Raw genomic sequence first — 27,942 nt, forward strand, 5'->3', positions numbered from 1 at the left:
CTGCCTGGAACAGGGAGTTCTTCTCGGGTTTGGCTCTGTTTTATCGCTCTGGTTCATCTCTGCACACCCAGGTGTCCCCATGTGCTTCCCTCGCTGTGTTTGCTGTACACCAAGCCCCCTCATCTGAGCTCGGGGGGTTTCCCTGTTGTTTCCTGGGCTGGCTTTGCCATCTTCCTGCATCCCAACCCGAGGCTTCTTCACCTGCAGCACCCCCAAAGTGCTGGGGAGGGCTCACCTGGGCAGGTGGGGAGCTGGGGGTGCCCAGGGTGCCCCTCTCGGGTTGCTGTTGCTTCCAGGCAGCTGAACACCCCAACACCCACAGACTGCTGTCTTTGGGGGCATTTGATGAGCTCCTGATCCTGAGTTTCCCTGGTTTTGCTCAGTTTTTTTAGAGCTTTATCTCCCAGGATCAGGGCTGGGACCCCTTCCTGCCTGCGGAGGTGACGCTGCGCCCCTCTGCCACCCTCCCCAGTGGCCCCGGTGTGCAAAGCCTTTCCAGCAGCACTGCAGGGCGCTTTGCTCGTCTTTATTTCGGCTGCAGGAACACAAGGGTGGCCGTGGGCTCGGTGACAGCTCCCATCTGCCGGGCTGCTCCTCCAGCCCAGCTCTCCGATGTTCCCTTCCCATGTCCCCCGCGGTCCCGCTCCGTCCGTGTGCACCTGCCGAAGCGATCCTTGCTATCCCAGCAGGCAGGAATCCTTCTCGCACAATTCCCCCAGCTCCGAGCTCACCTGGGGAAGGAGGGAAGAGCCGAGGGGCAGCCCCGGAGCGGGTCGGGCCCCGCGGCAGGGCAGGGGGCTGGAGGGGCCGCGGCGGTACCTTGGAGGCGCAGAGGAGCGGCGGAGAGTCCGGCAGGCAGCAGGAGGAGGCGAAGGATGCTCGCTGCTCCAGGAGCTGCTCCAGCTGCGCCGGGCTGGGCTCGGGCTCGGCCTGTGCCAGGCTCTCCCGAAGCCTGCGGCGTGGGGAGCGCGGTTACGGCGGGAAGAGCACGGATCTTGGGGATTGGGGGGATGCGCGCGCGGCTGCATCCCACTCGGGCATCCTCAGCACGACGGAGGAATTCTGATGGCATCCGGCCATCCAGGTGGGTTTTTTTTGGGGGGGGTTGGGAAAGGCTTACCTCTTCTTGAACTCGAGGAAAGGCAGCTTGTTGTACTGCCCGCAGAGCTGGTCGGCCTTTTCCAGGAAGGGGAACAGCTCTGCTGCTATCCGCTGGCGCTGCGGGCAGAGGGGGAGAGTTACCAGGCTGGCATTTGGGGGGCCCTGGGATGAGGGGGAGCAGGATGAGCCCCCAGAGCCCCCACACCTTGGTGTCCCAGCAGGCGGAGGGGTCCTTGGAGGAGCAGCATTCCCCCCGGATTTTCCCGGAGGAGTCGTAGAGCTTGGCGAGGACGGCCTCAGGGAGGCTGGGGTGCCTCCGGGCCAGCTCAAACAGGAACCTGGAGCGGGACACGAGAGCTCAGGTGAGTCTTCATCATAGGTGCTGCCCAGAATGGGATGGGGCCCGCTTTGGGCATCTTGGTGCAGCCCCTGGGGCTGCGTGGTGGCACGAATTTCCCTGAGGGAATCAGGGATGTTCCTCTGGTTATCCCCATAATAACCTAAGCACGGAACAGGGTCAGGAACTGGTTGGACTCGATGATTTTAGGGTTTTTTTTCCAGCTTAAATGGTTCTATTCCATGACTGCCTCTGGCTGCCGTGGGTGCCACTCACCTGCTGGCATGCAGAGCCCCCTCCTTGGCACACAGCTCCTTGTTGGTCGGCTCCGGTGGCTCTGGCAGCTTGGCAGCCGGCGCTGGGGGCATGGCCAGGATGCAGAAATGGTTCTCCATCAGGTTTTTGCCCTCGCAGCAGCCGGCGAAGCGCCCGTCGCGGGCCGACAGCGCCGCGCACACTTTGGCCGTGTGCTCCAAGAGCTGCAGGGAGGGAGCGGGGCATGTGCAGGAGCCCTCGGCTCCCTGAGCTCCTGCTGGCACCCGGGAGCTGCTCCGGGCCGGGCTCCGGCCCTCCCTACCTTCTTCTGCATGCAGTCCTCGGCCATGGAGTCACAGCACTGGGAAGAGACCTCGGCGGCGTCCTCGGCCAGGGGGAGAAGGTCCTCGAAGGGAGCAGTGGGAATCTTCTGAGCCAGCGAGGCCAGGGAGCTGGGGAGCACGGAGGGGGGTGTGGGGCAGGAGCTTGGATCCCCTTCCCAGGAAACAGAGCCAGGGTGAGGGAAGGAGGGGATGGGGAGGGCAGGGCTCGCTCTGCGCCTGTGCTGCGCACGGGGCAACTGTGGGGATTCACAGCAGAATTCAAGCTGGTGTTCCTGGATGCTGCCTGCCAACAGGATCTGCAGCAGGAGAGAGGAGCCCTGCCCCAGCCCAGCCCTGTTCTGGGATGGAGAGGCCATTTCCCCCCGTACCTGAAGCTGAATTTGTCCTTGCCGTAGGCCGAGAAGCGGGAGCAGATCCGGTTTGACGTCAGGGTGAGTAGGGAGAGGGTTTTCCTCTCCAGTTTCTGCCACAAAAAGGGAATGGAAATGGAAACAGAAATGGAAATCAGCACAGTGCTTTCCTGGCTCCCTGGGGAGCGAGGATGGGGGCGAGCCCAGAGCTCCCAAGGGTCTCACCTCCTTCAGGAAGCAGGCAGTGGGTGCAGGGGAGATGCAGCAGGTGGAGACCATGGAGAGGAAGGTGGTGGTGGAGGCCAGGAGCACGGGCAGGGGAGCCTGGCTGTAGCTGCTGGCGTACTCGTAGAGAAACCTGCGGCAGAGATGGGATAAGGAGACCCAGCGCCTCGGGATCGGGAGCATAAGCGGGATTTGGGGGCGTTGAGGGGCTCCAGGGATGGGAGCCCTCTCTGGGCACCACCTCAGGCTGTCAGCCCACGGCGCCGGCCGCTGCCAGCGCCCAGCGGCTGCTGTGCCCAGGCTGGCTCACCTGTCGGCGAATTCCCGCGGGTCCAGGCGGAAGGCGTGGCACAGCTCCTTGTCGGAGGGCTGCAGGTAGCGGGGCAGGGGCTGGGGCGGGTGCCGCAGGGCGGCCAGGCACAGCTTCCTCTCCAGCCCCTCGTGGGAGCAGCACTCGGCCGTGCCGGGGTGCGCCGGGAAGGGAGAGCCCGCGCCGCAGGATTTCTCCGACAGCGCCGTGGACTGCGGGAGGGACAGGAGGTTACGGCCGCCCCATCCCTTCCCACCGCCCGTTTCTGGGGTCTGATCGGTGTTTGTGGTCAGGCTCACCCCGGCATCGTAGCAGGAGGGGTCAGCCCCGTGGGCGCAGCACGTCTCGGCCAGGGAGACCATTTCCCGGACGAGGTGGGCGATCTCCTCGAAGGTGCCGTTGGAATATTTCCGGCTGTTGGCAATGATGGTCCTGGGAGCAGGGAGCGAGGACAGCGAGAGCCAGGTGAGCCTTGATCTTCAACCAGAAATCACTTCAAAGGACTGTTCTGCCCAAATGGGTTTAACAGTGCTGGCTGGGGTGCAGGGAGAAATTACAGCATATTCCTTGGAAAACAGCCAGGAGAGAGCTGGAACAGCTTCCAGGCCGGGGGCTGCCACTTACAGGGGACTGTGTGTCAGCTCTGTGAGAATTCTTAATTACTTAGGTACTTAATTGGTTCTGAGGAATTCAACAATGAATCCAACTTTTCTCCTGCTAAAAGCAATCCGAGCCCAGGGGTTGAATGGCATCTCCCCTTTCTGAGGAATTGAATCCATCTGCCCTTTCCCAAGATTTTTATTTACTGCTGTCTGTTCTTGGCTCAGGTGTCAAGCCTCCTGGGAGGGCACCAGCGGCACGAGGTACCTACAGGGTTCTGAAGTTCTCCTTTCCCAGGATCTTGTACTCCTGGCAGACCTTCTCCCGGACATAAGCTTTCCCTGAAAGTGCGGGAGAAGGAGGAACTGTGAGTGGAGAAAAGGAACACTCTGCTACCACGGAACGCGCTGCTTTATTCACTTGGGGTTTGCTCATTTGTTTCACTCCATTACTTCTTTTTCCCAGCTGGATTTGGTGGTCCCCAGGGAGATGTTGGCACAGCCGGTCTGGGAGAAGCATCCCTGGTTATCCAGGCTGCTGCTGCAGCCAGGGAAAGGGGCAGGGAGAAAACCCTCTCTGGAGCCGGGAGAGCTACAGGTAAATCACTTTGGGAGTATGGAATATGTGGGGTTGGATTTTCTGGCAGGGCCTGGAAACCATCTGGGGCCAGCTCCACGGAGCAGCCAGGAGTGAAAACATTCCCAGCAGTGCTGCCATCCCTGGAAAAACGCGATCGATTCCTGTTACAGCCTCTGTGGGGCCAGACTTTGGCACCAGCAGGGTAAACACCGATCCCGGTGTTTCCTGGGATTACAGCGTGGGGCAGGGTCACCTCTCCAAAACCCAGGGCTCTGGGCCATGACCCTGAGGGTCACATCCCTCTGGCGGGAACAGAGGAGTAGGGTGAAGGCAGGGGGGTGCCAGAAAAGGGGAAGCCATGGAAAAAGCGGGCCTCTTTCCCAGCAGGAACGTCGGCTCCCGGTCCCAACTTGTGGCATTTCTGTTCACTTGTACAAAGCCATGCAGGAGAGGCAAGTTTTAGGTGGTTTTTGGCAGCTGGGGGATTCCCTGTGGAGCTGAGAAGGCAGCCAAGGGTGGCAGAGCATCGTCTCCACCAAGGGGTGCGTTTTGCACAGGAATGGTGCTTGCCAGGGGGTCAGGAAATCCCGTTTTCCTTCAGAAAGGGAAGGAGCCGATCCCTGCGGCTCTGTCCTCTCCCCATCCCACCTCCTCCCAAAGTGGCATCCTGGATCCCAACCCATCCTCCCAGCCCTTCCCTTTCCTCTCCGCTCCTGCCCAGCGGTTTGGCTGCAGGCTGGGAGAGGGGAGGCTCCGAAACCCGCTGGAGCTGAGCCCCCAGCCCCGTGCCCCTCATCCCAGGGCCGGCACAGCCCCGGGATCACCTCCCTCACCTCGGTGCAGCGCCTGGGCAGCGGCCAGCAGCGGCAGCAGGGCCAGAGCCGCCCTCATGGTGCAGCTGGCTCTCCTCCTCGCGCCGGGAAGCGGCGCCGGGAATGCCATCCCGGGGTTTTTATGGAGGCAGGGTGAGCAGCTTGGGAGAATGATTAATCCCAGAGGGCAAGCATCCTTGGCCTGCCCCCTGGGGGCCTGGGTGCCAGCGCCTCCGCGATCCAGCCGGTTTAAATCATTAACTTGGGAAAACAGGGATGGGTGGCCGTGGAACGTCGGGATCTGTGAGGGATGCTGGGAGCAACACGAAGGACAAGGGGAGAAAAAGCACTCAGTGCACCCCCTGAGTGGAACGCTCTGTGCGCCCGGGTCAGGATCTGATCCTGAGGAAGGAGACACACGGTTCTTTGGGATGTCAGCACACCAAAGGCGCTGGTGCTGCTGGGAAATGCCGGATGTTACCCTTGGAAGCTCAGCTCCAGGCTGCGCCTCAGGTTTCATTCCTGCCACTGCTGGGCTGGGGGCTCTGCTCTGCAGCCCCATCCCAGATTTCTGCTGGGAGTGCTGTAGAGCTCTGTGGGGTCTCCCTACAGTGCAGCTTTCCCTTCGTCCCTAGAAAAAGGACAATTCAGCATCTGATCATCCTCTAGGGTCCTAAGACAAGCCGAGGAAGAGGAGAAGATCCAGCTGAAGTGATCCTCACTGGTCCTGCCTGGGCAATTGATGAGGGGGAAGCAAAGAAGGAGGGATGGAGATCCAGCTGCTGCAGTGGGACCCCTGGCCCCCAAATCCACCCAGTGTTCCAGGGCATGCTGCGCTCCCCATGAGACCAAATGTTCCCACTCCGACCACACCCTGTGGGATGAAGACAGAGCTGGTTTTTACGGAAGATCCCAGCTTTTTCTCCCAGGGGTCTGCACTGACAGTGAGCTGCAGCTGCGGACCAGATGCTGCCGATGCAGGAGATAACCATGTCCTGTTCCTTTGGGGGTTCATGTCTGAAAGCTGAAAATAAATAATTCGGGACTCATGGAACGGCCTCCTCTCCTGGATGAACTCTTCCTGTCAGGCTTTCCTGTCACGGCCGGGGGAGGTGGGGGGCACACGGTGCCGGTCGGAGCCCCCGCGCCGGGCCCGCTCCTGCCCGCGGCTCCGCGTCTGCCCCGGGGAAGCGCCGCCGCTGCCCCAGCCCGGCCCCCGCCGCCGGGGCAGGAGCGGCGGCGTCACACTCGGCCCCACCGCCCGGCCCGGAGCGGCACCTCCCGCCCGAGCCCGATGCCCGATGCCAGTCCCGGCGAGCCCGATGCCCGATGCCAGTCCCGGCGCCGCCTCGATCCTCCCGATGGGGGGGAAAAGCGGCACAGGCGTGAGGGACGGGGCCACGGAGCGCGCGCGCGGGGCGCTGCGGCGGGGCCGCGACCGGGGCCGGGGCGGGGAGCGGAGCGCCGCCGGGGGCTGCCGGGGGGCCCGGGCGCGGCCCCTCTGCCCCGTCGGGCGGATCGAGGCGGCGCCGGGACCGGGCCCGGCCCCGGGATGGCCGCGGGGGGGCGCTGCCGGGGGGCCGGGACCCCGCAGGCGCCCTCTGGCGGACACGGAGCGCGCTGCGAGCGCGGCGCCCCCGCGCGGCCACGGGACAGCGGGGCGGGGGAGCCAAGGAGGGGCGGGGCCACAGGGGCGGGGCCGGCACTGGTGTGAGAGGTGGGACCACAGTGCGCGTGCGCAGCTCGGGACAGCAGGGCGCGTGCGCGGCGCGGGGCGGTCACAGGTGCGCGGGGCTCCAGGGCGCCTGCGCGGGGCGGGGCCGAGGGCATTTAAACTCCGGAAGCTGCCGCAGGAGCCATTGTGCCCCCAGCGCCGGGAGGTGCCGGACGGGGCTGCTGCGGGCTCCCCAGGCGGGGCCCAGGTGAGGTTCTCTCTATCCCTCTTTTCTCCTTCTGCTCCTACCTCTTACCCCTCTGCTTCCTAGATCCCCATTCCCTCCTCTCCCTGCCCCTCTATGCACTTCCACCCCCGACTCCTTTCCTTTCTCCTTTCCTTTCGTCTTGCCTTTATTTTCCTTTTTTCTTTCCTTTTTCCTTTCCTTTCCTTCACATTTTCCTGTCCGCTCCTCTCCTCTGCTTTCTTCTCCTTTCACTTCATTTCCACTTTCCTTTCTCCTTTCTTCTTTCTCCTCTCCTCTCCTCTCCTCTCCTCTCCTCTCCTCTCCTCTCCTCTCCTCTCCTCTCCTCTCTCCCTTCCCTTTCCCTTTCCCTCTCCCTTCCCCTGTCCTGTCCCCTTTCCTTCTCCCCTATCTCTCTCCTCCCCCTATCTTTGTCTCCCGTGTCCCCCCCTCTCTCTCTCTGCCCCCTCGCTGTGTCCCCGCAGCCGCGGGGTTCGGGGCGCCGCACAATAAAGCCCCGAGGGCCGGAGCCGGCGCCCCTTGGTTCAGAAGGGCCGGGGCCCGCTCTGCGGGTGCCCCCTTGCAGATGCCAACACCGCCCCACACTGCCGGGCTGCCGGCTGTCCCTGCATCACACCGGGGCCAGGGCGGGCCCTCCTCAGGAGGGGTCCCGGGCCGGGCGGGTTAGCGAGGGCGGGGGTTCCCGGGGGGTTGAGGATGGGCCCCCTCATTAGGAGGGGGTCCTGGGGGGGGGGGGGTTAGGATGGGAGGGAGGGAGGGAGGGCCCCCTCCGGAGGAGGGGGTCCTGGGGAGGGGGTTGGGGCGGGCCCCCTCCGGAGGAGGGGGTCCGGGGTGGGAGGGGCTGGGGGGGTTCGGCCCCCCCCCCTTGGTCCCTCCCACCTCGGGCCCTCTTCTCCGGACGGGGTCAGCCCCGGCCTCCTCCTCGGGACCCCCTCCTCCGGACAGGGGCCCCCCTGGGGTAGGGAGGGGTGGGTGGGAGGGGTAGCAGGAGGGGTCACGTCACTCTGAACCGTAATTACACGTTTGTGTCACACAGCAGCAGCCTCCCTCCCTCCTAACCCCCACCCACCCACCCCTCCCTCCCCCCCGGGGCCCCCTCCGGAGGAGGAGGTCCCGAGGAGGGGGCCGGGACAGGCCCCGTTCGGAGGAGAGGGTCCGAGGTGGGAGGGGCTGGGGGGGTCGGCCCCCTTTAGCCCCTCCCACCCCGGACCCCTCCTCCGGAGGGGCCCGCCCCCCGCCCCTCCCCAGGACCCCCTCCTCCGGAGAGGGCCCTCCCTAACCCACCCCCCACCCCCCGGACCCCCTCCTAGCGAGGGGGCCCTTCCTGAACCCCCTGCCCCGGACCCCCTCCTAGCGAGGGGGCCCGTGCGGGACCCCCCGCCCTCGCTAACCCGCCCGGCCCGGGACCCCTCCTGAGGAGGGCCCGCCCTGGCCCCGGTGTGATGCAGGGACAGCCGGCAGCCCGGCAGTGTGGGGCGGTGTTGGCATCTGCAAGGGGGCACCCGCAGAGCGGGCCCCGACCCTTTTGAACCAAGGGGCGCCGGCTCCGGCCCTCGGGGCTTTATTGTGCGGCGCCCCGAACCCCGCGGCTGCGGGGACAGGGACAGACAAGAGAGAGAGAGGGGGGGACACGGGACACAGAGGTAGGGGGAGAAGGGAGACAGGGGGATAAGGGAGAGAGGGGAAATAAGGGGCGACAAGGGGCACAGGGAGGGTACGAGGGAGCACAGGGGAGCAGGAGGGGAGGGTAAGTGGCAGCAGGGTCGGGATGGGCAGGGTGGGTGGAGGGAGAACGAGAAGGAAGAGCAGAGACAGGAGTCAGGGTTTGTAGGGGAGCAGTCGGGTACAGGGGGAGGGAGGTGAAGGAGGATTAGAGGGGGGTCGGGGTGGAAAACAGCGAAAGGAGGGGGAAGGACAGGAGAAAGGAAAGAGGAGAGGAGAGGAGAGGAGAGGAGAGGAGAGGAGAGGAGAGGAGAGGAGAAAGAAGAAAGGAGAAAGGAAAGTGGAAATGAAGTGAAAGGAGAAGAAAGCAGAGGAGAGGAGCGGACAGGAAAATGTAAAGGAAAGGAAAGGAAAAAGGAAAGAAAAAAGGAAAATAAAGGCAAGACGAAAGGAAAGGAGAAAGGAAAGGAGTCGGGGGTGGAAGTGCATAGAGGGGCAGGGAGAGGAGGGAATGGGGATCTAGGAAGCAGAGGGGTAAGAGGTAGGAGCAGAAGGAGAAAAGAGGGATAGAGAGAACCTCACCTGGGCCCCGCTTCGGGAGCCCGCAGCAGCCCCGTCCGGCACCTCCCGGCGCTGGGGGCACAATGGCGCCTGAGGCGGCTTCCGGGGTTTAAATGCCCTCGGCCCCGCCCCGCGCAGGCGCCCTGGAGCCCCGCGCACCTGTGCCAGCCGCCCTGCGCGCCCCGCGCACGCGCTCTGTGTGCCCACCCCTCACACCTGTGCCGGCCCCGCCCCCCTCCGCGCGCCCTGGCCCCGCCCCTTTCAGCCTCGCTCCGCCCCCGGGGTCACCCCCCCCCCCCCCCCCCCGTCACCACTCTGGGGTCCGCCCTGAGCCCCGAAACGCAGGATTTGGGCTCTGTGATCCAAGCCTGGATGAGCCTCCACTCGCACTCCCCAGACAGGGCTGGAGTCTGTGGCACTGCCCCGAGACTGCCCGGGTGGGGCTGGCTCCGAGCGCCAACAAAGCGGGACTTGGAACCCCCCCCCAACAAAAAACATGGAACTTGTCTCCATTTCTGAGGAGAAAAAAAATAAAAATAATTTTTAAAAAGCCTGATTTATTTATTTCAGTATCCTAAAGAGGGCCAAAAGAGCCTGGTGCCCCCAAACACAGGACTCGCTGTTTGTTTCTCAAGCACGAACACGCAGGCCGCTCTCTGAACCCCCAAACACGGCACTCGCTTTGTATTTCCCGGTGCCCGGCTCACCGGGGGCGGCCGGGGCCGGCCCCGCCCCTCCCGGGATCCCGGGGCACCGGGGGCAGCGAGCGGGGCCGGGACCGCCCGCGCAGCCCCGGAGCTCCGCCCCGCGCAGGCGCCGCCGGCCGCGGCCATGGCGGAGAAGGCGCAGAAGAGGTGAGTCCCGCTCCCCGCTCCATCCCTCCCGCTTCCCCCCGATCCCTGCCACGGGCACCCCGGGACGCGGCCTGCCCTCCCCGCGTCCCGGCGCGGTGCGTGGGCTGCCCCGCCGTGACCGGCCCGTGGCTCCCCGCAGCGTGAAGATCGCGCCGGGCGCCGTGGTGTGCGTGGAGAGCGAGATCCGCGGCGACGTGACCATCGGTAAGCGCCCCGGCCCCCGCCCCGGCCCCCCCCCGGCCCCGGTGCGGCCGCGGGGTGACGCCGGGCTGTCCCCGCAGGGCCCCGGACCGTGATCCACCCCAAGGCCCGCATCATCGCCGAGGCGGGGCCTATCGTCATCGGAGAGGGGAACCTGATCGAGGAGCAGGCGCTCATCATCAACGGGTCCGTGCGGCGCCGTGGGGTAGCTTAAAAACCCTGGGGAAGTGGGGTTTATTAAAAAAAAATCACCGGAGTTCGTGCTTTTGTGTATACGTGTGGCACTATGGCTTGGGGGGAAAAGCCATGGAATCACATGGCCTGTCCAGCCTGGCCTTGGACACTTCCAGGGTTGGGACAGCCAATATTGCCTTGGGCATCTTATTCTGATATCTCACCCCCATCACAGTAAAGATTTTCTCAGATATACCTAACCTTATTTTCCCCTCTTTACATCTGTGCCCATTACTCCTTGTTCTGTCACTCCAGATCCTGACAGAGAGCCCCTCTCCAGCTTCCTTGTAGGCTCCTTTCAGGTACTGGATGGTTGCTAAGTCCCCGTCTGAATCCTTCTCAAGCTGACAGAACATAATAATCCTAATCCTAAGCAGTCTCAGAATGCTGAAGTCCAGCTCAGTTGGGTGGGATACCTGTGATATCTGGGATATCTGTCACGAAGCTGACTGACAGAAGCACTGTCACTGTGATCTCAGACGTGGAAATCTGTTCTTCCCTCTTGCAGGTACCCAGAAAATATAACCCCAGAGAGCGAAGATGTGGAGCCCAAGCCCATGGTCATTGGCACCAACAATGTTTTTGAGGTTGGATGCTGTATCCTCGCTGTGCAGTGACAAACCACCCGGCGCATTGTGCTTCAGGATCTCTCCAGGGCGGGGGGAGGCATCTCTGGGGCTGTGTCAGGGTTCAGATAGCCCAGGGCTGCTTGGTGCTGGTTTGAAAATGGCATCAGTGTTTTTCACCTGATGGAAAAAAAAGCAAAGCGTTTTATAGTTTTTTCTTAACACAGACCTGTAGATTCCCAAGCGATGAAGGTGGGAGACAACAACGTCATCGAATCCAAAGGTAATTCTGGCCTTGGTGCCTTTCGCCCTGCTGTAAACGCTGTTGGGGACAGCCCTCACAGGGACTCCTCCCTCTGCTCTCCCTGGCAGCGTTTGTTGGCAGGAACGTGATCCTGACGAGCGGCTGCATCATCGGGGCCTGCTGCAACGTGAACACCTACGAGGTGATCCCCGAGAACACCGTCATCTACGGGGCCGACTGCCTGCGGCGCGTGCAGACCGAGCGGCCCCAGGTGCGTGCGTGCGTGTGCGTGGGGCACAGGGACACGCGCCACCTCCTGCTCCCTCACCTCCCCTGCCTCCCTTTCCAGCCCCAGACGCTGCAGCTGGATTTCCTGATGAAGATCCTGCCCAACTACCACCACCTGAAGAAGACCACGAAGGCCGCGTCCACCCCTGTCAAGAGCTGAGCGCCCACCTCATGCTTCCAGTGCTTGGTCCTGGGAAGCGCTACACACTCCGTGAGGAGTCCGGTCTCCACGTCCTTCCTTCCATCACACCATTCCTTCCTTGTTTGTGTCATTTATTTATCTTCCGCCGGGAATCTCGGACCTGCTTCGAGTCTGTTGCCTCTCACTCGTTAGCTCTATTGTTCGTGCTCCGTTTCGGGAATAAAATATCTCCTGCTCCGCTGCCCGAGGGAACCGCAGCCCTTTGAGTGTGCGGGGTGCGGTGCTCGGGTCACACGAGCGCTGTCGCGGCGGGGACAGCCCCGGTGCCACCCGTCCCGTCGCGCCGGCAGAGGGCGGTGTGACCCCGCGCTCCTCGGGGGTCCCGGCCCCGCATCCCGGATCCAGGCGGGCGCCGGGCTGGGAAAGGCTCCACGGACCCGGTGCCACACTCCGCCCCTTCCCCCGAAGGCTGCTCCTGCTCGGGTTCTCTCCCGGAGGAGCCAGAGCGGAGCTGAGCCTTGTCCACTCGTTCTACTGGAGCCTCGGGACTCGCCACGCTTCCCAGCCGTCCCGCCAGGGTCCCCGGCGGTACACAACTTCCCCTTCCATCGCTGTATGACACAGTCCAGCGTTGTGTCCCAGCACAGATGGAGATGGATGCAGCAAAAATTCCTGTAGGAAAGAGGGAGAGAGGGGAGAGGATCAGCAACTACCACGGAGGAGCCCAAATTTTGGTGGGACATGGGGCTTTGGGTTGGGACCAGAGGCTTCAAGGCAAGGAAGCGGTGCAATATCTGTTGGAGCAAATCTGTTGGTTTTCTCCCCGAGTGCAGCTTCATGGCTACAAAAAAAATGCGAACCTCTCCTTTTTCCAGTTTGCGATTCCAACCTGGGTTCCAGCGCTGCTGGGGAGCTGCAGCTCTTCCCCAAAGCTGAGTCCAAATAAGGGTTGTGAGCATTGTCCCACCCGCTGTCCAGCCAGAGCTTTTTGCACAGATGCCTGTGGAGGGGGAAAACAAAGGGAGTTTAACACATCTCTAAATGCTAATTCTCCTTCTCCCCTTGCTGAAAATCTACCTCAAAGGCCCGGGGCTCCAGCAGATTCGGGTGACTACATCAGTCCCTGTGCTCTGGATTCCCTCCGGGGTCAGCTGCCCTTGTAGCCAGACACTTCCCGCTGCCCCAAATCCATCTGGCGCAGCTCATCTCCACCTCCCTCCCGGCCCGAGAGCTTCTGCCCCGTGAATCGCTGCTGCGAGGAGATTGGAAACCTGCGGGTGTCCCGGGCAGCGTGTCCCCGGTGTCACCTCCCGCCCCGAGCAGGCAGCACCTGGGCTGGACACAGCCGCTGGTCCCCGCCCCGAGGGTCTCTGTCACGCTGCTGCGGGGGTAGCACAGCCCTGCGGGAGCACTGCCTCCTCCGCGGGGCTGTGCAGGGCTGCAAACACCCGACACCGAGCTCTAGAATGAAGTGTACACGATGCCAGGCCCAGCGCAGGCTCAGCAAAAGCCCAGCCCAGCCACGAAGCCTAAATGCAGCTCCCTGCGGGGCCGGGCAGGGAGGGGTTGAGCACCCAGGTGGGGCTGGTTGAGGTGATGAGCCCCCGCTGGCCCTTCCAACGCCCCCAGCCCTGCATTGTGTGTCGCCAGCACTGTCCCCTCCTCTGCCCCACAGCCCTGACGCATTCGTGTCCCTGGGACTGTGCTCCGTGTCCCCAGCCCGGTGTCCTGTATCCTTAACGTTGCATCCCGTGTCCCCAGGACTGTGTCCCCTCTGCCCAGCCCTGTCCTTTACCCTCAGCCCGTGTCCCATGTCCCTGAGACTGCGTCCATCTCCCCGTTCTTGTGCCCCGTGTCGCCAGCCTTGTATCTGGTACCCCCAACCCCATGTCCTAGAGTGTCTTCTACGCCTCCGATATCGTCCCGTATTCCCAACTCCGTGTCCCGTAGCCCCGGCGCCGCGTCCCACGTCCCCAGCCCTGCGTCCCGCGTTCCCATCGCCCACCTCCCGTATCCCCACGCTCCTCCCGCGGCCCCGCTCCGTCCCCGCCGCTCCGCCGCGCCCCCGCCCCGTCCCTCCCCGGCCGCGCCGCCCCGCCCCGGCCCCCCCGCCGCCGCCGGGACCAGCCCCCAGCGCCGCCCGCCCGGACGCGGCTGCCGCCGGCGGGACGAGGAGCCTGGCCGGTCGCACCATGAGCAGCGTCCCCGCCGACAGGGAGGGCGGCCCCGCCGACACCAGCCTGCCCGAGGAGGAGGTACCGGGGGGACACACGCACGAACCGGGGATTTGGGGCGAAGGGGGGTCCGGCTTCCCCCTCCCCACCCGCGGTCCCCGGGGTGCCCACGCAGCCCCGCGGGATGGGGGGGTCCGCGCCGCGGGGCTCCCGGTGCCCGGGGCTGCTGCGGGGGGGACAGGGACGAGCGGAGGGAGCGCATCCCCGCTTCCCGGGACGCTCCCATTCTCCGCCCGCATCCCCCTGGGGCTCGCCGCAAACGCCCCTCCGCCTCGCCGCAGGGAACCTGCGGGCGTGGGGAGCCCCGGGGGGCGTGGGGGGATAAACCAGGCTGCCCCCGGTCCCGCTGCCGCTGCCTGGTGCTGCCGGTAACCGCGAGTAGCGTGCATGCATCTCTTTCCCACGGGTCTCACCCCAAAAATGTCGGAAACGCTCCCATCCCCACGGGAGACCGACCCCACACCCCGCCACGGTGAGAGCTGGTTTTCTTCATTCCAGCCGCAAAGTTCCTGGTTTTGCCCGTGACCTTGAGATGGGAATTTGGACTTTGTGAGGGTGAGAGCGGGAAGATTCCGATCTGCGATCGCCTCCTCCTCCCTTACCCTCCACCGGCTGGGCTGCTCCAGCAGCTCCCTGCTGGGCTCCCTGCTTGGTGGCCAGCGCTGGGAACAATCACCTCAGTTCCGCCGCCCGCTGCCGCCTGCCTTCATTTGCTTATTCCAGAGGCGGCTCTGGCTTCAAACTTCCCAAAGTTTCCTTAAAAACGGGGAGTTTTTCCCCCTGGGGGTGGCCTTGCGGGGTGTGTGGGAGATGATGCTGCGGCTCTGTTGGGCACGGCAGTGGGTGACACCCACGGAGGCCTGTTGCCTTTTCCAAAAGCACGAGGAAAAGGCCTGTGCCGTGCCGGCAAAGGGCAGCCCTCGCTCGGCTCCATGCGGAGGGCGCTGCTGATCCTTGGGGACCCCCTGACGCGGTGATGCCGGACATGGGGAACACCCGGAGGGGACGGCCGGCAGGTGCCAGGGCCACACGAGGTGGGCGATGCCCGCTCCTGCCGGCAAAGCCGCGCTGCTCCGGTGCCAGGCAGGTATTTTCCCTGCAGGACTTGTTCCAGCCCAGGCTGGAGGAGCCGGTGCTGTTTGCTCAAGCGCAGGGAAAGGGGTTGCCCAGCTACTGTGCCTCGCCTCCCCCCTCGCAGGGCTTGCCTTCCCGTCTCCTGTTCCCTCCGAAGAGAAGGAGAGGCAGCCCCCGTCCCGGCGAGGTCACTCAGGGTGCTGCCAGGTGGGAAAAGCCCCCCCCTCACGCCGCCTGCTCCCGGCACCCGGTGGCTTCCCCGCCGCTCTCGCCTGTCCCCCCGGGCAGGACCCCCCCGTGCAGGGGAGCTGCGGGCCAGGGGCTTCCCCACGGAGGAGCCGGAACAATTTGGGAAGGCGGTCACGTCACTTGGGCCGGCGAGAACGGCATGTAAAAGGCTCGGCGGAGGCCTTATTTGGTAGCGGAGTGGCTGAGGAGAGCCCGGCTCGTGGCCCTCGTCCCCATCCCATGCCAGATCACTCATCCCGGGAGAACAGTGCCATGGGGAGGGGACCCCAGGGATGCTTCCTAGGGGGGATATGCCCAGCGAGTGGATAAAATCTGCCCCCGTGGCCCCTGTGCTGCATCCCCCCGTTCTCCTGCTTCCTTTCCTCCTTGACGCGCGGGGTCCGGAGGGTTTGGGAACAAGCTCCAGGCGGGACAGGGACGAGTGTGACCCGCGCCTGATCCCGCCGCTCCACCGCTCTGTTGCAATCCCCCATCTGCTCCCTTGGCTGCTCGCTGCCTTTTCCTCTGCCGCTTCCTCGTTCCAGCCCCGGCAGCTCCGGACTCGCTATTCCCCAAGGGCTGTTCCTCTCCTCCCGTCCTTCACCGGACGTGAGAGAGCCGCGATGTTCCAGCAGAGCGGCTGCGGGTGGCGAGGCCGGAGATCTGCGCCGGTCCTCCCGCGTCCCCCCGGCATCCCTCGGCCTCAGCCTTGTTTATGTCGGGGACTTTTGCGGGCTGAAGGCATGCGTACACACAGCCCGGGAATCTAAACCCAGCCGAGGAAGACGCTCCATTAGCCAAGAAGACTATTTATGCCAGGACTAATCCCGGCGGGGCGGGAATGCACCCCGCTTTGCCGGGAAAGGGAGGGGAAGCCCTGCTCGCCCGGCTGCACGGCTCGGTGGCAGCCCCGTGCCGTCGCCCTCCCGCTGCCGCCGGGATCCGGTGCCTCTCCGGCGGCGGGCAGTCAAGCGGATAATCGGCTGGTGGAGAATTAAAGCGAGCCCCGCTGCAAGGAAGGGGCGCACGGACGGACGGACGGACGAGGGACGGGAGCTGGGCTGAAGGAGGCGATTAAATGCCTCGTGGATGAATCACCCGGACGCCTCCCGCCTCCCCGCGGCCTGTTAACGTTTACCGGGGCTGGTTTGGGCAGGGCAGGGCAGGGGACCGCGACCGTGCTGGCAGGGCACCCTGGATCCCTCTGGGCACAGCCGTGTGATGGGGGTCCAAGCCAAGCAAATACCCCCCTGGTGCCTCCTTACCTGTGGGAGACAAACCCAGCTTGTGGCTTCATGTGAGGAAGAGTAGGAGGAGGGCTGCTGGTGCCCCATCACGGACCTCTCCATGCTGGGGTCATCCTTGATCCATGCTCTGGAGACCCCAGTCACCTCCTGGCCCAGATCTCTGCCTCTCCTTGCATGTCCCCAGCCCTGACCATCTCAGCAAACCTCCACAGATCCTTTCCAGCATCCCTTAAGCTGGGCCAAGATGAGATGCAGGATTTCAGAGACAACAGGCTGGGATGTGGGATGCAAAGGTGAGAGGGACAGGCCAGAAGTGGGATGGAGATGATTTCCAAGGAAGAGGAGAGAAGCGCAGATGAAGAGCAGACTTCCTGCAGGGAAAACAAAAAGCCAGGAGGGGACACACCAGGAGTGAGGCAACATAGGTAGGATCCAGCAGCCCTGGGAAATTTGGGAGCTGTGGCATGCAGCAGCAGCAGCAGAGGAGGCCTGTGGAAAGGGACTTGGAGCAGTCCCATAGCTGCCATCCCCATGGAAGGAAGTCAAGGTGGGCACCTTTGAGCTCCTCCTGATGCAAACATTGGCACGTCTTACTTTTAAAAAATCTTTGGTTTCACCCCAAATTTTAGGAAGAAGGAGAGACGCAGAAATGCTCCACCAAATAGAAACTGAAAGATGTTCATACAGCCAAACTGAAACAGCTCAGGCTGTCCAAAAAAACCTCTGGGGCTTAAGCTGGGGGAATCCCATGCTCCAGCGCCCTTTAATCCTTGCTCGAGAGCTGTCAGTCTGGCCCTGTCCCATGACATCCTTGGGAGCAGGCGCCGTGCCTGATCCACCTCTCTGAAGGAGTAATTCTTCCCTGTGGAAGAACAGATACGTGCCTGCTGCCTGGCAATTTCTCTGATAAGGCTTTTTTTTTTTTTTTCAGGGAAAGAAGGATTTTGCCCTAGGAGTGTTTCTGGTAGAGGATGGGGACTAAATCCCTGGGATCTCTGGGCACAAAAAAACCTGGAGCAGCTCCCTGCTCCCAAAGCTCTCCTTCCATTTAAGGGCAGGAGTAATATTTCTGTCTAGAACCTTTCCCTTGGCTAAAGGGTATCTGTGCAGCCTGCTGGGATGATCCCCAAGGATGCTCCCTTGCTGTGCCAGTCCCACCTGCTCATTACCCAGAGAAAGGATGCTGTTTGTGTAGGACCTGCTCCAACATCCCTGGGACTGGGGGCATTTGCGGGGTGCAGATGGGGAGCACCCAAGAGCTCGTATCCATCCCCTGCCCTAGGCCCCAAAAACCCTTTTGGGGCTGGAATCCAGCTGGGGGATCCTTTGGAGCCCTTCTCCCTCTCGCCGCTGTGTAATTTTACAGATTCAAACTTGGCCGACCCGCATTTGAACTTGCAAAGAAAACAAAGTCATTAGAGAAAAGAAGCCCTTCCTCTGTGGGGCTGAATTTTGGAGAGTTCCTCGGGATCTATCATCTCTGTCTCTCTCCCATGTGGCTTTGGGGACAAATGGTCTGGCAGGCTTGGGCACGCACGGTTTGGATTTCAGGGATGCAGCAAACTGGCAGCGGGTTCCCCACTCCCCCCAGTCCCTCCCACTGGTGCCCAGTGTTTCCTGAAGCTCCCCTGGGAGAGGAGAAGCAGGGATGGCTCCAGGGATGGGGGAGGCAGGGGACACCCTGCAGGGATGCTCAGGATGGAAACCCACCTGGGAGGGTGGACGTGTCTGGAGCGCCCATTCCCTGGACAGCAGCCGTGCTCAGGAGGACCTGTCTGCAAGCCAGTATTGTTTACCCTAGGAAAGGAAAATGTTGCTTTCTTTAGGCTGAATTTCATTGACACAAGGGGAGATCCTCCAGGTGAATCCCTCCCTAGCCCCTGCCAGGAGAAATTTGGGCAGTGTCTCCACTGGGGGACGGGGCAGCGGTGAACACTCTGGGATGCTCCGTCACTCCCTGGTCCCAGCAGACAGGCAGAGAGCTGGCAGGGGTCCCCTAAGGAGCTTGGGGGATGGTCCCAATCGAAGGGCACAGGCTACCAGGCTGTACCTGCTGTAGCCCTGGCTCAGGAAGGGGTGAGGACATCCCTTCTCTGCTGATCTCATCCAGCCTGGATGCTGGTACCCCAGGGATGATGATGATGATGGTGATGATAATGCTGGCACCCAGGATGGGTATCACCACCGGGGCTGTTGACACAAGGGCTGTGTGCAAACAGCTGAGTACCTTTTGTTATTTAATAGATATAGGTCAGCCAGAGGTTTTGTTCCACAAAGCAGGAATGTTTGCTGCTCCCAGGCTGGGAGATGGGGGAGATAGCTTATCTGCAAGAGAAAGAAGAAATGTCAGCAAAAGAATAGGCCTGGGCTGGCTGTTTCTGGCTGTTTCCCATGTCTCTTTCCCAGGGAATGGGGCAGGCAGGGTGCCTGGCCAAAAAAATTAAATAAAATACATCGAGGTTTTCCCCTTCTACAGCCCAAAGCGTTAGGATGAGATTTTGGAGATGAGGAGAGGAACAGCAGGTTCAGTTCCCCACACTGTCTCACGCTTACAAGCTGGTTGTAAAGCAAAACCATCCCAGCACAGGGTTTGCCCATCCTAGAGGAGCCCCACATCCCCCCTCAGGGTGGTGGGAGCGGAATTTCTGCCAAACACCCCAGCTTCGAGGATGCTGCTCCACGATAAACATTACATCCACCCAAAAAGGGTTAAAACCCCTTAAAAGGTGACTTAAAAACCAGGGACAAGCTGCTTAAATCCAGCCCCCTCTAAACCAGGGCCTTTCCTCCAGGAGGAAGAGTTGGTGTTTGCTTCTCCCAGTCCTTAATGAGCTGCTGCAATTAAACTGAGACAATAGGCATTGTCTGTGGAGTCCAGGATCTGCCGGGGATGACGGCAGAAATCCTGTTTGCCAGACTGGGGTAGGAAGGTGCTGGGATTTTGTGAGCTTTCTATCCTGGAGAGGCCTGCTGGGCTGAGGACAGGTCCCCATTACCTTTCCATGGTGCCTTAGCAGCTTCCTCCACGGCCACATGAATGATGGGGCCACCCCTCCCAAAAATTCAGCATCACTCTAGCGTGATGCAAAGCCAGCACATCAGCTTAAGGCTTTTATCTGCCCACGAGGCTCCCCTTGGGCTGGCATTGTCCCTCTGGCTACGGGGAGCGTGGTGCATCCCCAAGTTAGGGATGAGAGAGGGTCCCCAGGAAGCTCCTTTCTTCTTTTCCAGGTGAGGACACTCTTTGTCAGCGGGTTGCCTCTGGACATCAAGCCTCGGGAACTTTACCTGCTCTTCAGACCCTTTAAGGTATCACACTGGGGAGGGAAAGGGGGGCTGAAAGCATGGGGCTGGCCTCTGCCCCAGCCCCATGGCCCCAAACCACTTGGGAAACCACCATCCCACCACGTGGGAACCCACAGAAGTCTAACTCAGTCAGTTTATTTAGTTGCTATTATTTAATTGCGGGGATCTCCATCAAACATCCTTTTTAATCCTTTCCTTGCAGGGGTACGAAGGGTCTCTCATCAAACTCACCTCCAAGCAGGTAGGAGCTGCTCCAAATGGTGTAACCATCCCACCATTCCCTGGGCTGAGGGGCTCCCCTCTGTGCTCCCCAGGAGCCTGACTGATGACTCCCGTCCTTCCTCCACAGCCCGTGGGCTTCGTCAGCTTCGACAGCCGCTCCGAGGCGGAGGCAGCGAAGAACGCGCTGAACGTGAGTGTGCCTGGCTCAGCCGCTCCATTGCTCCATTTTCCCCTCGTTTCCCTGTCCCCAGAGGCTCTCTGAATTCCTCCATCCCTAAGATGTGTACCTGCCATGCCAGCCGGCCCCATGGCATCCCCATCCCTCCAGACAACCCTGTTTTCTCAGCTGCATCCCCCCTCCTGGGGGGCTGCGTCCCTCTCACCTTTCTCAGGGCCATCCAGGAGGGCTTGAACACTCAGGACTCAAGCTTTAGATGCAAGTGAGAAAGAACATTCCCTGTTCATTCAGCAGGAAAAATCCCAGCTAAGTCTGTAAAAGAAAAAAACTAAATTTCACTTTCTTTTAGCAACTCCTGAAGTTACCTGAAAATAGTCACAGGCAGAACTGTGTGGAGCCGGTTCTCCAATTCCTCCCCAGTTCTCCCCGCGTTTTGGTTCGGGGTTGTTTTTTTTCCTTCTCTTCATTTTCAACATAAAACTTTTTTTTTTTTTTTTGGCTCCACTAATCCCTCTGGATAAGAGCTCTGCCTTGCGGGATGCCGACTGCCAAATATGGTGCCGATGCTAAAGATGCCGGAGGAATGTGAGCCGCCCCGGGGCCCGGCAAATTAGCTCATTTCAGGGCTGCAAGTTGAAAAAACCCATAAATAACGGGGAGTTATTTTTGCTGCGGGGCCGGCACGCGGCGGTGCTCGCCCACCCGCCGCGCCTCCTTCCCTCCTTCCTTCCCTCCCACAGGGCATCCGCTTCGACCCCGAGATCCCCCAGACGCTGCGGCTGGAGTTTGCCAAGGCCAACACCAAGATGGCCAAGAACAAGCTGGTGGGCACCCCAAATCCCAGCACCCCTCTCCCCACCGCCGTACCTCAGTTCATCGCCCGGGAGCCCTGTGAGTACCCCCTGCACTGCCGGCGGGGTTTGGGCTTGGCAGGCACCAGGGGCTGGAAGGAGCGGGGACATTGGAAGCGTTGGTACCTGCTTGCTGCGTGGTGGCACGTGCTGGGGGCTCCCAAAGGAGAGGACCTGGGACAGGTGACAGCCAGCAGGATGAGGTCTCAGGAGAGACCTCGGCGATGCCCTGCCGTGAGCGCTCCGTGCCCGTTTCCGCTTCTGGAAGAGCTTCTCTGGCGCAGACGCCGGCTCCTCACCCTGCTGTTGCACACAGGCACGAGCTGCACGCTCCCCTCTGCTGAATCCCTGGGATTACTAAACCCCTTGGAGACAAGGAGCCCAACCCCAGCTCCCTGAGCAATGCCCCCGGCCCCATAGCATCGGTCACCCCGTGTTATCCCAGCGGGAGAATTCTGTGTTGGCTTTGTGAGTCAGCTCTCAGTGGCGGCATCTCACACTTTTCCAGGGCCAGCTCTGCTCCTGCATCAAGGGGAGAAGGAAGGATGCAGCGAGGGGCACAGCCCTTGGGTCACCGTTAACTCTCCCTCTTCTTCTCTTGCAGATGAGCTCACAGTGCCTGCACTTTACCCCAGTAGCCCTGAAGTGTGGGGGCCGTACCCTCTGTACCCAGCGGAATTAGCACCTGCTCTACCTCCTCCTGCTTTCACCTATCCCGCTTCGCTGCACGCCCAGGTAATTCCGACCCATCCGCCTCCACCGCTCACCCTCCCGCCCGCCCCCGGCCCCCTTCCCCATGGTGCTCGCCGCACCACTAACTCTGCCCGGCTCACAGGCACTCACTCCCCGCTCCTTGAGGGTTAGGGAAGGCTCCCAAACGGAGCTGAACGCTGGCAGGGGTCCTGTCTTTGCCCAGACTCCTCTCTCTGCCTTCCTACTTTCGCTGTGGTGGGGCAGGTGGTGAGGGAGGAGGGCGGACTGGGGATGGTCTCAGGGCCTGGACCATGCCCATCGCTCCTGGCACCGAACCGTCCGGCTGCCAGCGTGAGATGGGGGCTCCAGAACCCCTGGCTGCCCCTGCAGCATCGCCGGGAAGCGCTGTGCTGTTCATGGGGTGTGAAGCCAGGCAGCTCTCGCGGGGAGGAGAGGGAAGCGAAGCGCAAATGGAGGGTCCATCTTTTATTGACGAGGCGCTGCCTCCTCACAAGCGCTTTCTGCCGGCTGCCACTGGCCCCCGATGGCAGCATGGGCTGTTAAAAATTAACCATCCGCCTGGGAGAGGAGCGGGGGAAAGAGGAGGAGAAGTGGAAATGGTGGAGCAAGAGGATTTCTTTGCAGTGCCAGCCTTGCAGCATCATGGCAATGCTGGAAAAGGACCCCTGCCACAAGGGGGGAAAGGGCAGCTACCTCCTCAGCATCCATGCTGGACAGCACCCCGGCTTTTGCTCCTTGCTGCCAGCTACAAGCACATGGAAATAGATTTGCCAGATAAACTGCATCCAAAAGGCTTTTGGCCTTGGCCCGCCAGGATTGAGCCAGGTTATCCAGAGCCACCATCACTGAGAGCTGGAGCAGCCAGGGGCTGGTTTGAGCAGAAGGGTGAGGAAAAGAGCTCAGTGTGCAAACCATGTGCAGCCTTTGGATGAAACTCCAGCTTTCTGAGCCCTGCTGTTCATAGGAAGAGCGATGGTAAATATTATTGCAGCTACGTACTTGCCTTGTCAAATAACTGCTAACAGGCAGCACCTGCCCTGCTCAGGGAAGCGCACAGCCAAGGAAACAGAGGCGTACAGAAGCTCTGAGGGTCCCTCGGGAAAACCCAGGCTGAGATCTGATGTTAGACAGAGGCAATATTACCTGACGTGAAATATCATCCCGGTGGGGAGGGTGCTGGTTGCACCTTCCCATCCTCCTGAGCAGCTGCTGGGGTTGTGGGTTTGCTGGGTGGGGGCTGGAGACTGGTGCCACCATCCAAACTGGAGCTGCTTCGCTGGATCCTGCAGACAGCAGCGGGACCAGATCTGCAGGATGGATGGTGGGGCTGGCTTGGAGTTATCTGGCAGAGCACCGAGTGCCTGCATGCCAAATTTTGGCATCTGATGTTTTCCACCCTGCTTCAAGCGGGCTTTGCAGAAGCTGAGAAGGATGAGCTCACTCCTGCTCAGTGGGACCATGGTGCTGCTGTCCCAGCTCCATCCTGCTGGAAGCAGCCATGCCAAGGGCTGTGCTCAGCCTCAGTGTTGCTGTTGGAATTGGAGCTGGGATGGCTGTACTGTTGGTGTTCCAACCTCCCTCCGCCCTGTGCCTGGGAAAAGCCAGGAAAAGGCAGCCCAGCCGCAGCCCGATCCTGCCAGGGTGGGCAGCCACCCCTTCTCACCTTGTGTCCCCCTTGCCTTTGCAGATGCGCTGGCTCCCTCCCTCCGAGGCTGGTTCTCAGGGCTGGAAGTCCCGTCAGTTCTGCTGAATGCCGGGTGAGTGCCGCTCTCCCGCTCCCATCCTTCTGGGCCGCCTGGGGACCCCACCACCACCTCCACCCTGAGCTTCCCCACTGCATCTCCCGGGCTTTCCAGCAGCGCAGGGTGCGTGGCCACTTGTCAGCAGACACCCCAAGTCCAGTTGCCCTCCTTGTCCCCAGAAGGAGATGTCTGTGCCACCATTCACTTTCCCATGTGTCCTGGGGCAGGAGGGAAAGGCACCATGCCAGAGGGAGGTGTGATGGGAAAGGCAGCCCTGGCACCATCACCTCATTAAATCTTAAGGAAAGCTATCCCAGGCAGCCCGGGGTGGTGGGGGTGCCAAAACAAGAAGCACAGCCTTACTGAGCACCCGGCTGCCCAGCAGGAGGGAGGGACGGATCCCATTCCATCTGGGACCTCTTGGGATGGAAAAAGCCTTGCAAGATGCGCTCTGCAAATAACTTCAGCCTTTGTGGATAAATAAACAAAGGGGACTCGCATGGAAGAGGGAAAAGAGCCTTGGTGGACACTTAGCACTGCTTGCCCTGCAACCCCAGCCTGCCTGGAGCATCCTCGCCGGGAACAATCCCTGCTGGGAAGCCTCCTGCTTCCACACCCGCCTGCGGAGAAATGCCAGTGGATCCAAAGCTCTGGCATCAGCTGCCCATGCTCGCATGTGACTGCTCTGCCCATCTGCCTGGCATCTGCAGCCCTGTGCTGCGGCCACGAGGTCACTCAGCCGGGAGGGCACGAGGCCCAGCCCCGGCTGCAGCCAGCCCCAGACTTGGATCCGTAAAGAATTCACTGGCTATTTTAGGCCCAGCAGATAAAAATAGGGAGTAGTGAGGCTTTGGGAACCAATGGTTCTTCCAAAATATGCAACATGCCAATGCTTCCAGATAAAATGTGAGCAGAGACGCTTTTGGGAAGGGGAGATGAGCAAATCCCTTGAAACAGGTCCACCAGCCCAAGAGCCACAGTGGGTGGCAAGGATGGAGGAGGCTCAGGGACCTCCTGCTTTGCTTCCAGGCTCTTCCAGCTGGGAAGGGCACAGAGGGTCTGGCTGAAGGCCTGGCTCTCCTGCCTGCATCTGTCTGTATTTGCTGCCTGGAGCCCATCACGGTGGGGCTAATCCCACAATCAATTAGGTTGGAAAAGACATCTGAGACCATCAAGCGCCAACTTTGGCCCAACTAAGCTGCAAGCTGTCCCCTCGGGAAGTGCCAACTGTGGTCACTGCGAAACCACCCCTGCCCACGGCACACTGACCTCAGTCCCCAGTGCCAGCGTCCCTCACTCTGCGCTGTGTCCTCCCACAGGTCTCAGGTGTGTGATGGTGGCCTACAGTCAGTCTTGTGGGTATTAATGGAGTCTTCCAAGGTGGCTACTGGGTTGGTGTGCTCTCCACAGGACCTCAGTGTGCTGGTAAGGATGCCACCCTGCGGGCCTGGCTGCTTGGGGAAGGGGACAGAGGAGCGAGGAAGTCAACACAATGTCCCTGAGGGAACAGGCCCTGAGGTTGGCACGGCCCTGGGGCTGCTCCAGCTAGGCTCTGCAGAACCACGGCTCTGCCATTCCCTCCTTGATCGCTGTTATCTGGGGTGAGAGTTTCCACAGCCAAGGAATGCCTCTCGGCTTTGAATTACCCCTGCTAATCTCATCTCCCTCCTTGCTTCCTGCCTTGGATCAACAGAGACCGAATTCCTGTTAACTGCAAAACTCACACTTAACTCCCGGCTTCCCACTTCCAGCCCCGGGGACTGCAGCCAGGGGGAGGAACAAAGTGGGGTTCTTTGTGCCAGGGATGCTACGGTCTCTTCCTGCAGGCAGGTCCCACCTTGCCCTTTTCCCTGCTAAACAACTCTCCTTAGAGCACAGTCCTGACACAAATTTCCAAAACAAGCCTCCCTCTCCCCCCTACCTTGCTTCCTTCCTTCCACGAAGGAAGAGAGATTAACCACAGCCCTTTTTCCTCCATCACAGCTGCTCTTTTTTTTTTTTTTAACACCTCTCTTTGTTGTTTCAGGCTTGAAAAAAAACCTCACACAAGTATGGATTCCTCCAAGACTTTCCCACAGCCTCTATCACACATCTGCTCTCCTAGAAGAAAAAAGAAAAAACATACCTAGTAATAATATTTTCCTCTTTTACACTGTATATTTGTAAGGAAGAGTGTGTTACTCCCGAAAGCATGGTTTGACAGGCATTGTTGTAGTGTTTGAAAAAGCTTTTCAAATGGAACCATAGGAAAGCAGACTATTAAAAAAAAAAGAAGAAGAAAAAAAAGAAGAAAAAAAAAAGAAATAAACCAAAACAAGAGCAAGTATTTTTGTACCAAAGCTCCTCAAGAGGACAATCTTACACCGGACCACAGGTTTTGTGCTTGACTTTCGAGGTGTGTAAAGAAGAGTCTTATTATCCCCTGGCCCCGGCAGCTGCATGTGGAAGGCACCATGCTCCCAAGCGCGAGGATGTCGACACGCACGATGCGGGTTTGTAGGAACTATGCTCTGGCCGTGCTGGCAAGGCGTCTGCAGACACTACAGTATTACTGTTTTCTTCCCAGTTGCACCAACTGACGAGCAGGCAGGACGACCAGGAACTTCCTTCCCATGTTATTTTTACCTTGGGGCTGTGTTCATAGCTGCTGTGCAAAGCTTCCGTGGGGTACAGCAGCTCGGATCAGGGACGGGCAGGCAGCCCACACACGTAGCAAGGTGACAATTTGCCTCCTCCTCCTCCTCCTGCCATGACTGCTCCAAGCTGTTACAGGCAATGTAAACTGCTGTATGAAAAAGCATACCAACAAATCCTTGGTTTGCCAGCTTCCTCCAGGTCGGACATGAGTCCTGAGGGGCTTCCCGTTACGCTGAAGCGCTGGCCTGGCCTGGCCTGTGGTTTTAGCGCTGATGTTACGCTGGTCCAGCTGCTCCCTGCGTGGCATTCCCATGTTTAAAGATGAGAAGGGAAGCTGCCAACATCCTTTACAGAGATAAAGTACCAACAGAGAGACTGCTTGACTTACTAGTTCTCCTTCTCCTTGCTCCAGGAGGGATTCAGAAAAAGAAGAGAGCAAACTGACCCAAAACCTCCATCAGGCTGCGGTTTCTTGCAAAGGGAGGTGCAGAGCTTCTCCTTCCATTGCCTTTCCCCCATCTCCATTCCAGCTGCAGGGAACACTGTGCTCAGCTGCTGCCCAGGCCTCACCGTAGCCGGTTTTTCCCAGCTGTTTGTGGCCTCGTTAAACATCATCACCTTTTCCTTTCTCCTTCCTCTTGTCCTGTGGGTGGGCCGAAATAAGATGGCTGAGATTCTGGCCGTCGGGGTGGGACAGGGGGATGAAAAAATGGGGTTTTTCACCATCAGAAACTGTCCCGTTGGGGTCTTCTGTAAAAAATGGGCCTGATAAAAGTGATGTGAGAAGAAATCAAATCCAAGACAAACCTCAGAGCGGCTCCAAAAGGAACGATACCAGCGTTCCCAAGCGACGGACTAACTCTTTTAGCAAACTATTTCCTGTACTTTGTCTTGTGGAGAGGAGAGAAGCTTCCACATTGTCTACTCTGCTTTTGGAAATATGTTTAAAGGTACTTTTCTATTGTAATTTTTTAAAAATAAAACCGGTGATTATTGTAAGTTACGCGCAGAGCGTCGCTGTGTGCTGTGTATCCGGCAGGGAACAGGGAGAAGGATCCCAGCACACCCCTCAGGGCCTTGGCAAACATCAGCCTCCTTCCTCCCTCGGGAGCAGCTGAAAGCACTGTGAGGCTCCTGGGTGATTTTTCAGGGCAGATGCCATCGTCCTGTTTGGCTCTCTTGGATCTCTAGGAAAGCTCCAAAATCCAGGCTGGAAGGATCAGCAGGCTTTAAAGAAATGACTCCAAGTTTACAAAGATGTTATCGGTTAGTTTTTAAACCTACTAATCTTGGCAGGGAGCACAGGAGCTGGGATGCAATTTTCCATGAGCTCAGACTCGGCTGAGGCAAACGTAACCTAGAGACCAAGAGCCAGATTAGCTCTGTATTTTTTTTTTTTAACACGTTGGGAATTTTGAAAAACTCCAGTTTGCAAGCCCAACCTAGAAATTCCTCCTCCTTTCTTTGCTCTGCTCCCAACCCTGACAAATGTGACCAGCATCCCCAGGAGCTTCAGCCAACAGGCCAGGCTTCAAAAACAAAGTGCCAGGAGCAAGCTCCAGCTTAGCAAAGGCAGCCTGGAAAACGGGGTGTAAAGGACAGGATTAAAAAAGCTACATGCTCCAGGGTGGAAGGAAGAGGCACGGTTATTTGAAACCCCTGGCTGGCAGGGATGAGTTAAACCCTTCATGTTGGATGTTAATCCCGCTGTGGCCACCGCGAGTCACAGCTTTCACAGCTTTCCTTCCGAGCTGCATCCAGCGGAGAGGTTTGTTGGCAGGCACGGGGGAGGAAGGGAAGGGAGCCACAACACCGCTGCTCAGCCCAAGAGCTGCTCCGAGCAGCAACAACTGGCCAAAACCTCTGTCCCAGGCACCACTTTAAGAGACACACAGATGTTTTTGGGAGCGGATTCAGCAGCAAAC

General features: G+C 60.3%; 4 protein-coding genes and 1 long non-coding RNA gene across 7 annotated transcripts; 3 read left to right on the forward strand and 2 right to left on the reverse strand.

Annotated features, from left to right (window-relative positions):
• Nucleotides 1-505: 505 nt before the first annotated feature.
• GC (GC vitamin D binding protein) lies at nucleotides 506-5,077 on the reverse strand. The gene is made up of 12 exons (XM_038135563.1): nucleotides 4,935-5,077; nucleotides 3,794-3,863; nucleotides 3,222-3,354; nucleotides 2,923-3,134; nucleotides 2,613-2,745; nucleotides 2,406-2,500; nucleotides 2,016-2,145; nucleotides 1,715-1,917; nucleotides 1,307-1,439; nucleotides 1,121-1,218; nucleotides 820-952; nucleotides 506-731 (listed from the first exon to the last, which is right to left on the reverse strand). The coding sequence occupies exons 1-12, from the start codon at nucleotides 5,041-5,043 to the stop codon at nucleotides 678-680; spliced, it is 1,503 nt and encodes a 500-aa protein (XP_037991491.1). The 5' UTR covers nucleotides 5,044-5,077; the 3' UTR covers nucleotides 506-677.
• LOC119700434 lies at nucleotides 3,257-6,195 on the forward strand. The gene is made up of 6 exons (XR_005256764.1): nucleotides 3,257-3,387; nucleotides 3,750-3,889; nucleotides 3,988-4,119; nucleotides 4,489-4,643; nucleotides 4,903-5,066; nucleotides 5,188-6,195. It is a non-coding gene; the product is annotated as an uncharacterized LOC119700434 (long non-coding RNA).
• A 3,620-nt stretch (nucleotides 6,196-9,815) lies between these two features.
• DCTN6 (dynactin subunit 6) lies at nucleotides 9,816-11,832 on the forward strand. The gene is made up of 7 exons (XM_038135455.1): nucleotides 9,816-9,909; nucleotides 10,049-10,113; nucleotides 10,191-10,296; nucleotides 10,853-10,941; nucleotides 11,146-11,193; nucleotides 11,283-11,425; nucleotides 11,504-11,832. Exons 1-7 carry the CDS (start codon nucleotides 9,887-9,889, stop codon nucleotides 11,600-11,602), a joined length of 573 nt encoding a protein of 190 aa, XP_037991383.1. The 5' UTR covers nucleotides 9,816-9,886; the 3' UTR covers nucleotides 11,603-11,832.
• On the reverse strand, nucleotides 11,608-16,282 carry LOC119700376. Of its 2 annotated transcripts, XM_038135454.1 has the most exons (3): nucleotides 14,232-16,282; nucleotides 12,445-12,584; nucleotides 11,608-12,256 (listed from the first exon to the last, which is right to left on the reverse strand). In XM_038135454.1, the coding sequence occupies exons 1-3, from the start codon at nucleotides 14,309-14,311 to the stop codon at nucleotides 11,874-11,876; spliced, it is 603 nt and encodes a 200-aa protein (XP_037991382.1). In that variant the 5' UTR covers nucleotides 14,312-16,282; the 3' UTR covers nucleotides 11,608-11,873. The 2 variants fall into 2 exon arrangements, 1 of the variants encoding a protein (XP_037991382.1); XR_005256752.1 differs by lacking the exon at nucleotides 14,232-16,282 and adding an exon at nucleotides 12,662-13,511 and having other exon boundaries at nucleotides 11,608-12,584.
• RBPMS (RNA binding protein, mRNA processing factor) lies at nucleotides 13,659-27,020 on the forward strand. 2 transcript variants are annotated; one of them, XR_005256751.1, is made up of 9 exons: nucleotides 13,664-13,839; nucleotides 19,599-19,676; nucleotides 19,876-19,914; nucleotides 20,023-20,085; nucleotides 20,814-20,964; nucleotides 21,529-21,659; nucleotides 23,326-23,395; nucleotides 24,700-24,805; nucleotides 25,407-27,020. XR_005256751.1 is itself a non-coding variant. In XM_038135451.1 (8 exons), the coding sequence occupies exons 1-7, from the start codon at nucleotides 13,777-13,779 to the stop codon at nucleotides 23,386-23,388; spliced, it is 588 nt and encodes a 195-aa protein (XP_037991379.1). In that variant the 5' UTR covers nucleotides 13,659-13,776; the 3' UTR covers nucleotides 23,389-23,395; nucleotides 23,766-24,689. The 2 variants fall into 2 exon arrangements, 1 of the variants encoding a protein (XP_037991379.1); XM_038135451.1 differs by lacking the exons at nucleotides 24,700-24,805; nucleotides 25,407-27,020 and adding an exon at nucleotides 23,766-24,689 and having other exon boundaries at nucleotides 13,659-13,839.
• The last annotated feature ends 922 nt before the right edge of the window (nucleotides 27,021-27,942 follow it).

The sequence above is a fragment of the Motacilla alba genome, chromosome 4, assembly GCF_015832195.1.
Source record: "Motacilla alba alba isolate MOTALB_02 chromosome 4, Motacilla_alba_V1.0_pri, whole genome shotgun sequence".
Taxonomy (NCBI): Eukaryota; Metazoa; Chordata; class Aves; order Passeriformes; family Motacillidae; genus Motacilla; species Motacilla alba.

What these genes read in the sequence shown, in the direction of transcription:
- GC (XM_038135563.1), bottom strand. Translation starts at nt 5,043, where the DNA reads ATGGCATTCCCGGCGCCGCTTCCCGGCGCGAGGAGGAGAGCCAGCTGC. An exon ending in CCGCGGGAATTCGCCGACAG is followed by an intron (nt 2,746 to 2,922) that starts GTGAGCCAGCCT and finishes TCTCTGCCGCAG; the next exon opens with GTTTCTCTACGAGTACGCCA. An exon ending in AAGGACAAATTCAGCTTCAG is followed by an intron (nt 2,146 to 2,405) that starts GTACGGGGGGAA and finishes CGTGCTCCCCAG; the next exon opens with CTCCCTGGCCTCGCTGGCTC.
- DCTN6 (XM_038135455.1), top strand. Translation starts at nt 9,887, where the DNA reads ATGGCGGAGAAGGCGCAGAAGAG. An exon ending in CCGCGGCGACGTGACCATCG is followed by an intron (nt 10,114 to 10,190) that starts GTAAGCGCCCCG and finishes CTGTCCCCGCAG; the next exon opens with GGCCCCGGACCGTGATCCAC. An exon ending in CAGGCGCTCATCATCAACGG is followed by an intron (nt 10,297 to 10,852) that starts GTCCGTGCGGCG and finishes TCCCTCTTGCAG; the next exon opens with GTACCCAGAAAATATAACCC.
- RBPMS (XM_038135451.1), top strand. Translation starts at nt 13,777, where the DNA reads ATGAGCAGCGTCCCCGCCGACAGGGAGGGCGGCCCCGCCGACACCAGC. An exon ending in CCAGCCTGCCCGAGGAGGAG is followed by an intron (nt 13,840 to 19,598) that starts GTACCGGGGGGA and finishes CTTCTTTTCCAG; the next exon opens with GTGAGGACACTCTTTGTCAG. An exon ending in GTTCATCGCCCGGGAGCCCT is followed by an intron (nt 20,965 to 21,528) that starts GTGAGTACCCCC and finishes CTTCTCTTGCAG; the next exon opens with ATGAGCTCACAGTGCCTGCA.
- LOC119700376 (XM_038135454.1), bottom strand. Translation starts at nt 14,311, where the DNA reads ATGAAGAAAACCAGCTCTCACCGTGGCGGGGTGTGGGGTCGGTCTCCC. An exon ending in GCGTTTCCGACATTTTTGGG is followed by an intron (nt 12,585 to 14,231) that starts GTGAGACCCGTG and finishes CCCCCTCCACAG; the next exon opens with GCATCTGTGCAAAAAGCTCT. An exon ending in GCAAACTGGAAAAAGGAGAG is followed by an intron (nt 12,257 to 12,444) that starts GTTCGCATTTTT and finishes TCTTTCCTACAG; the next exon opens with GAATTTTTGCTGCATCCATC.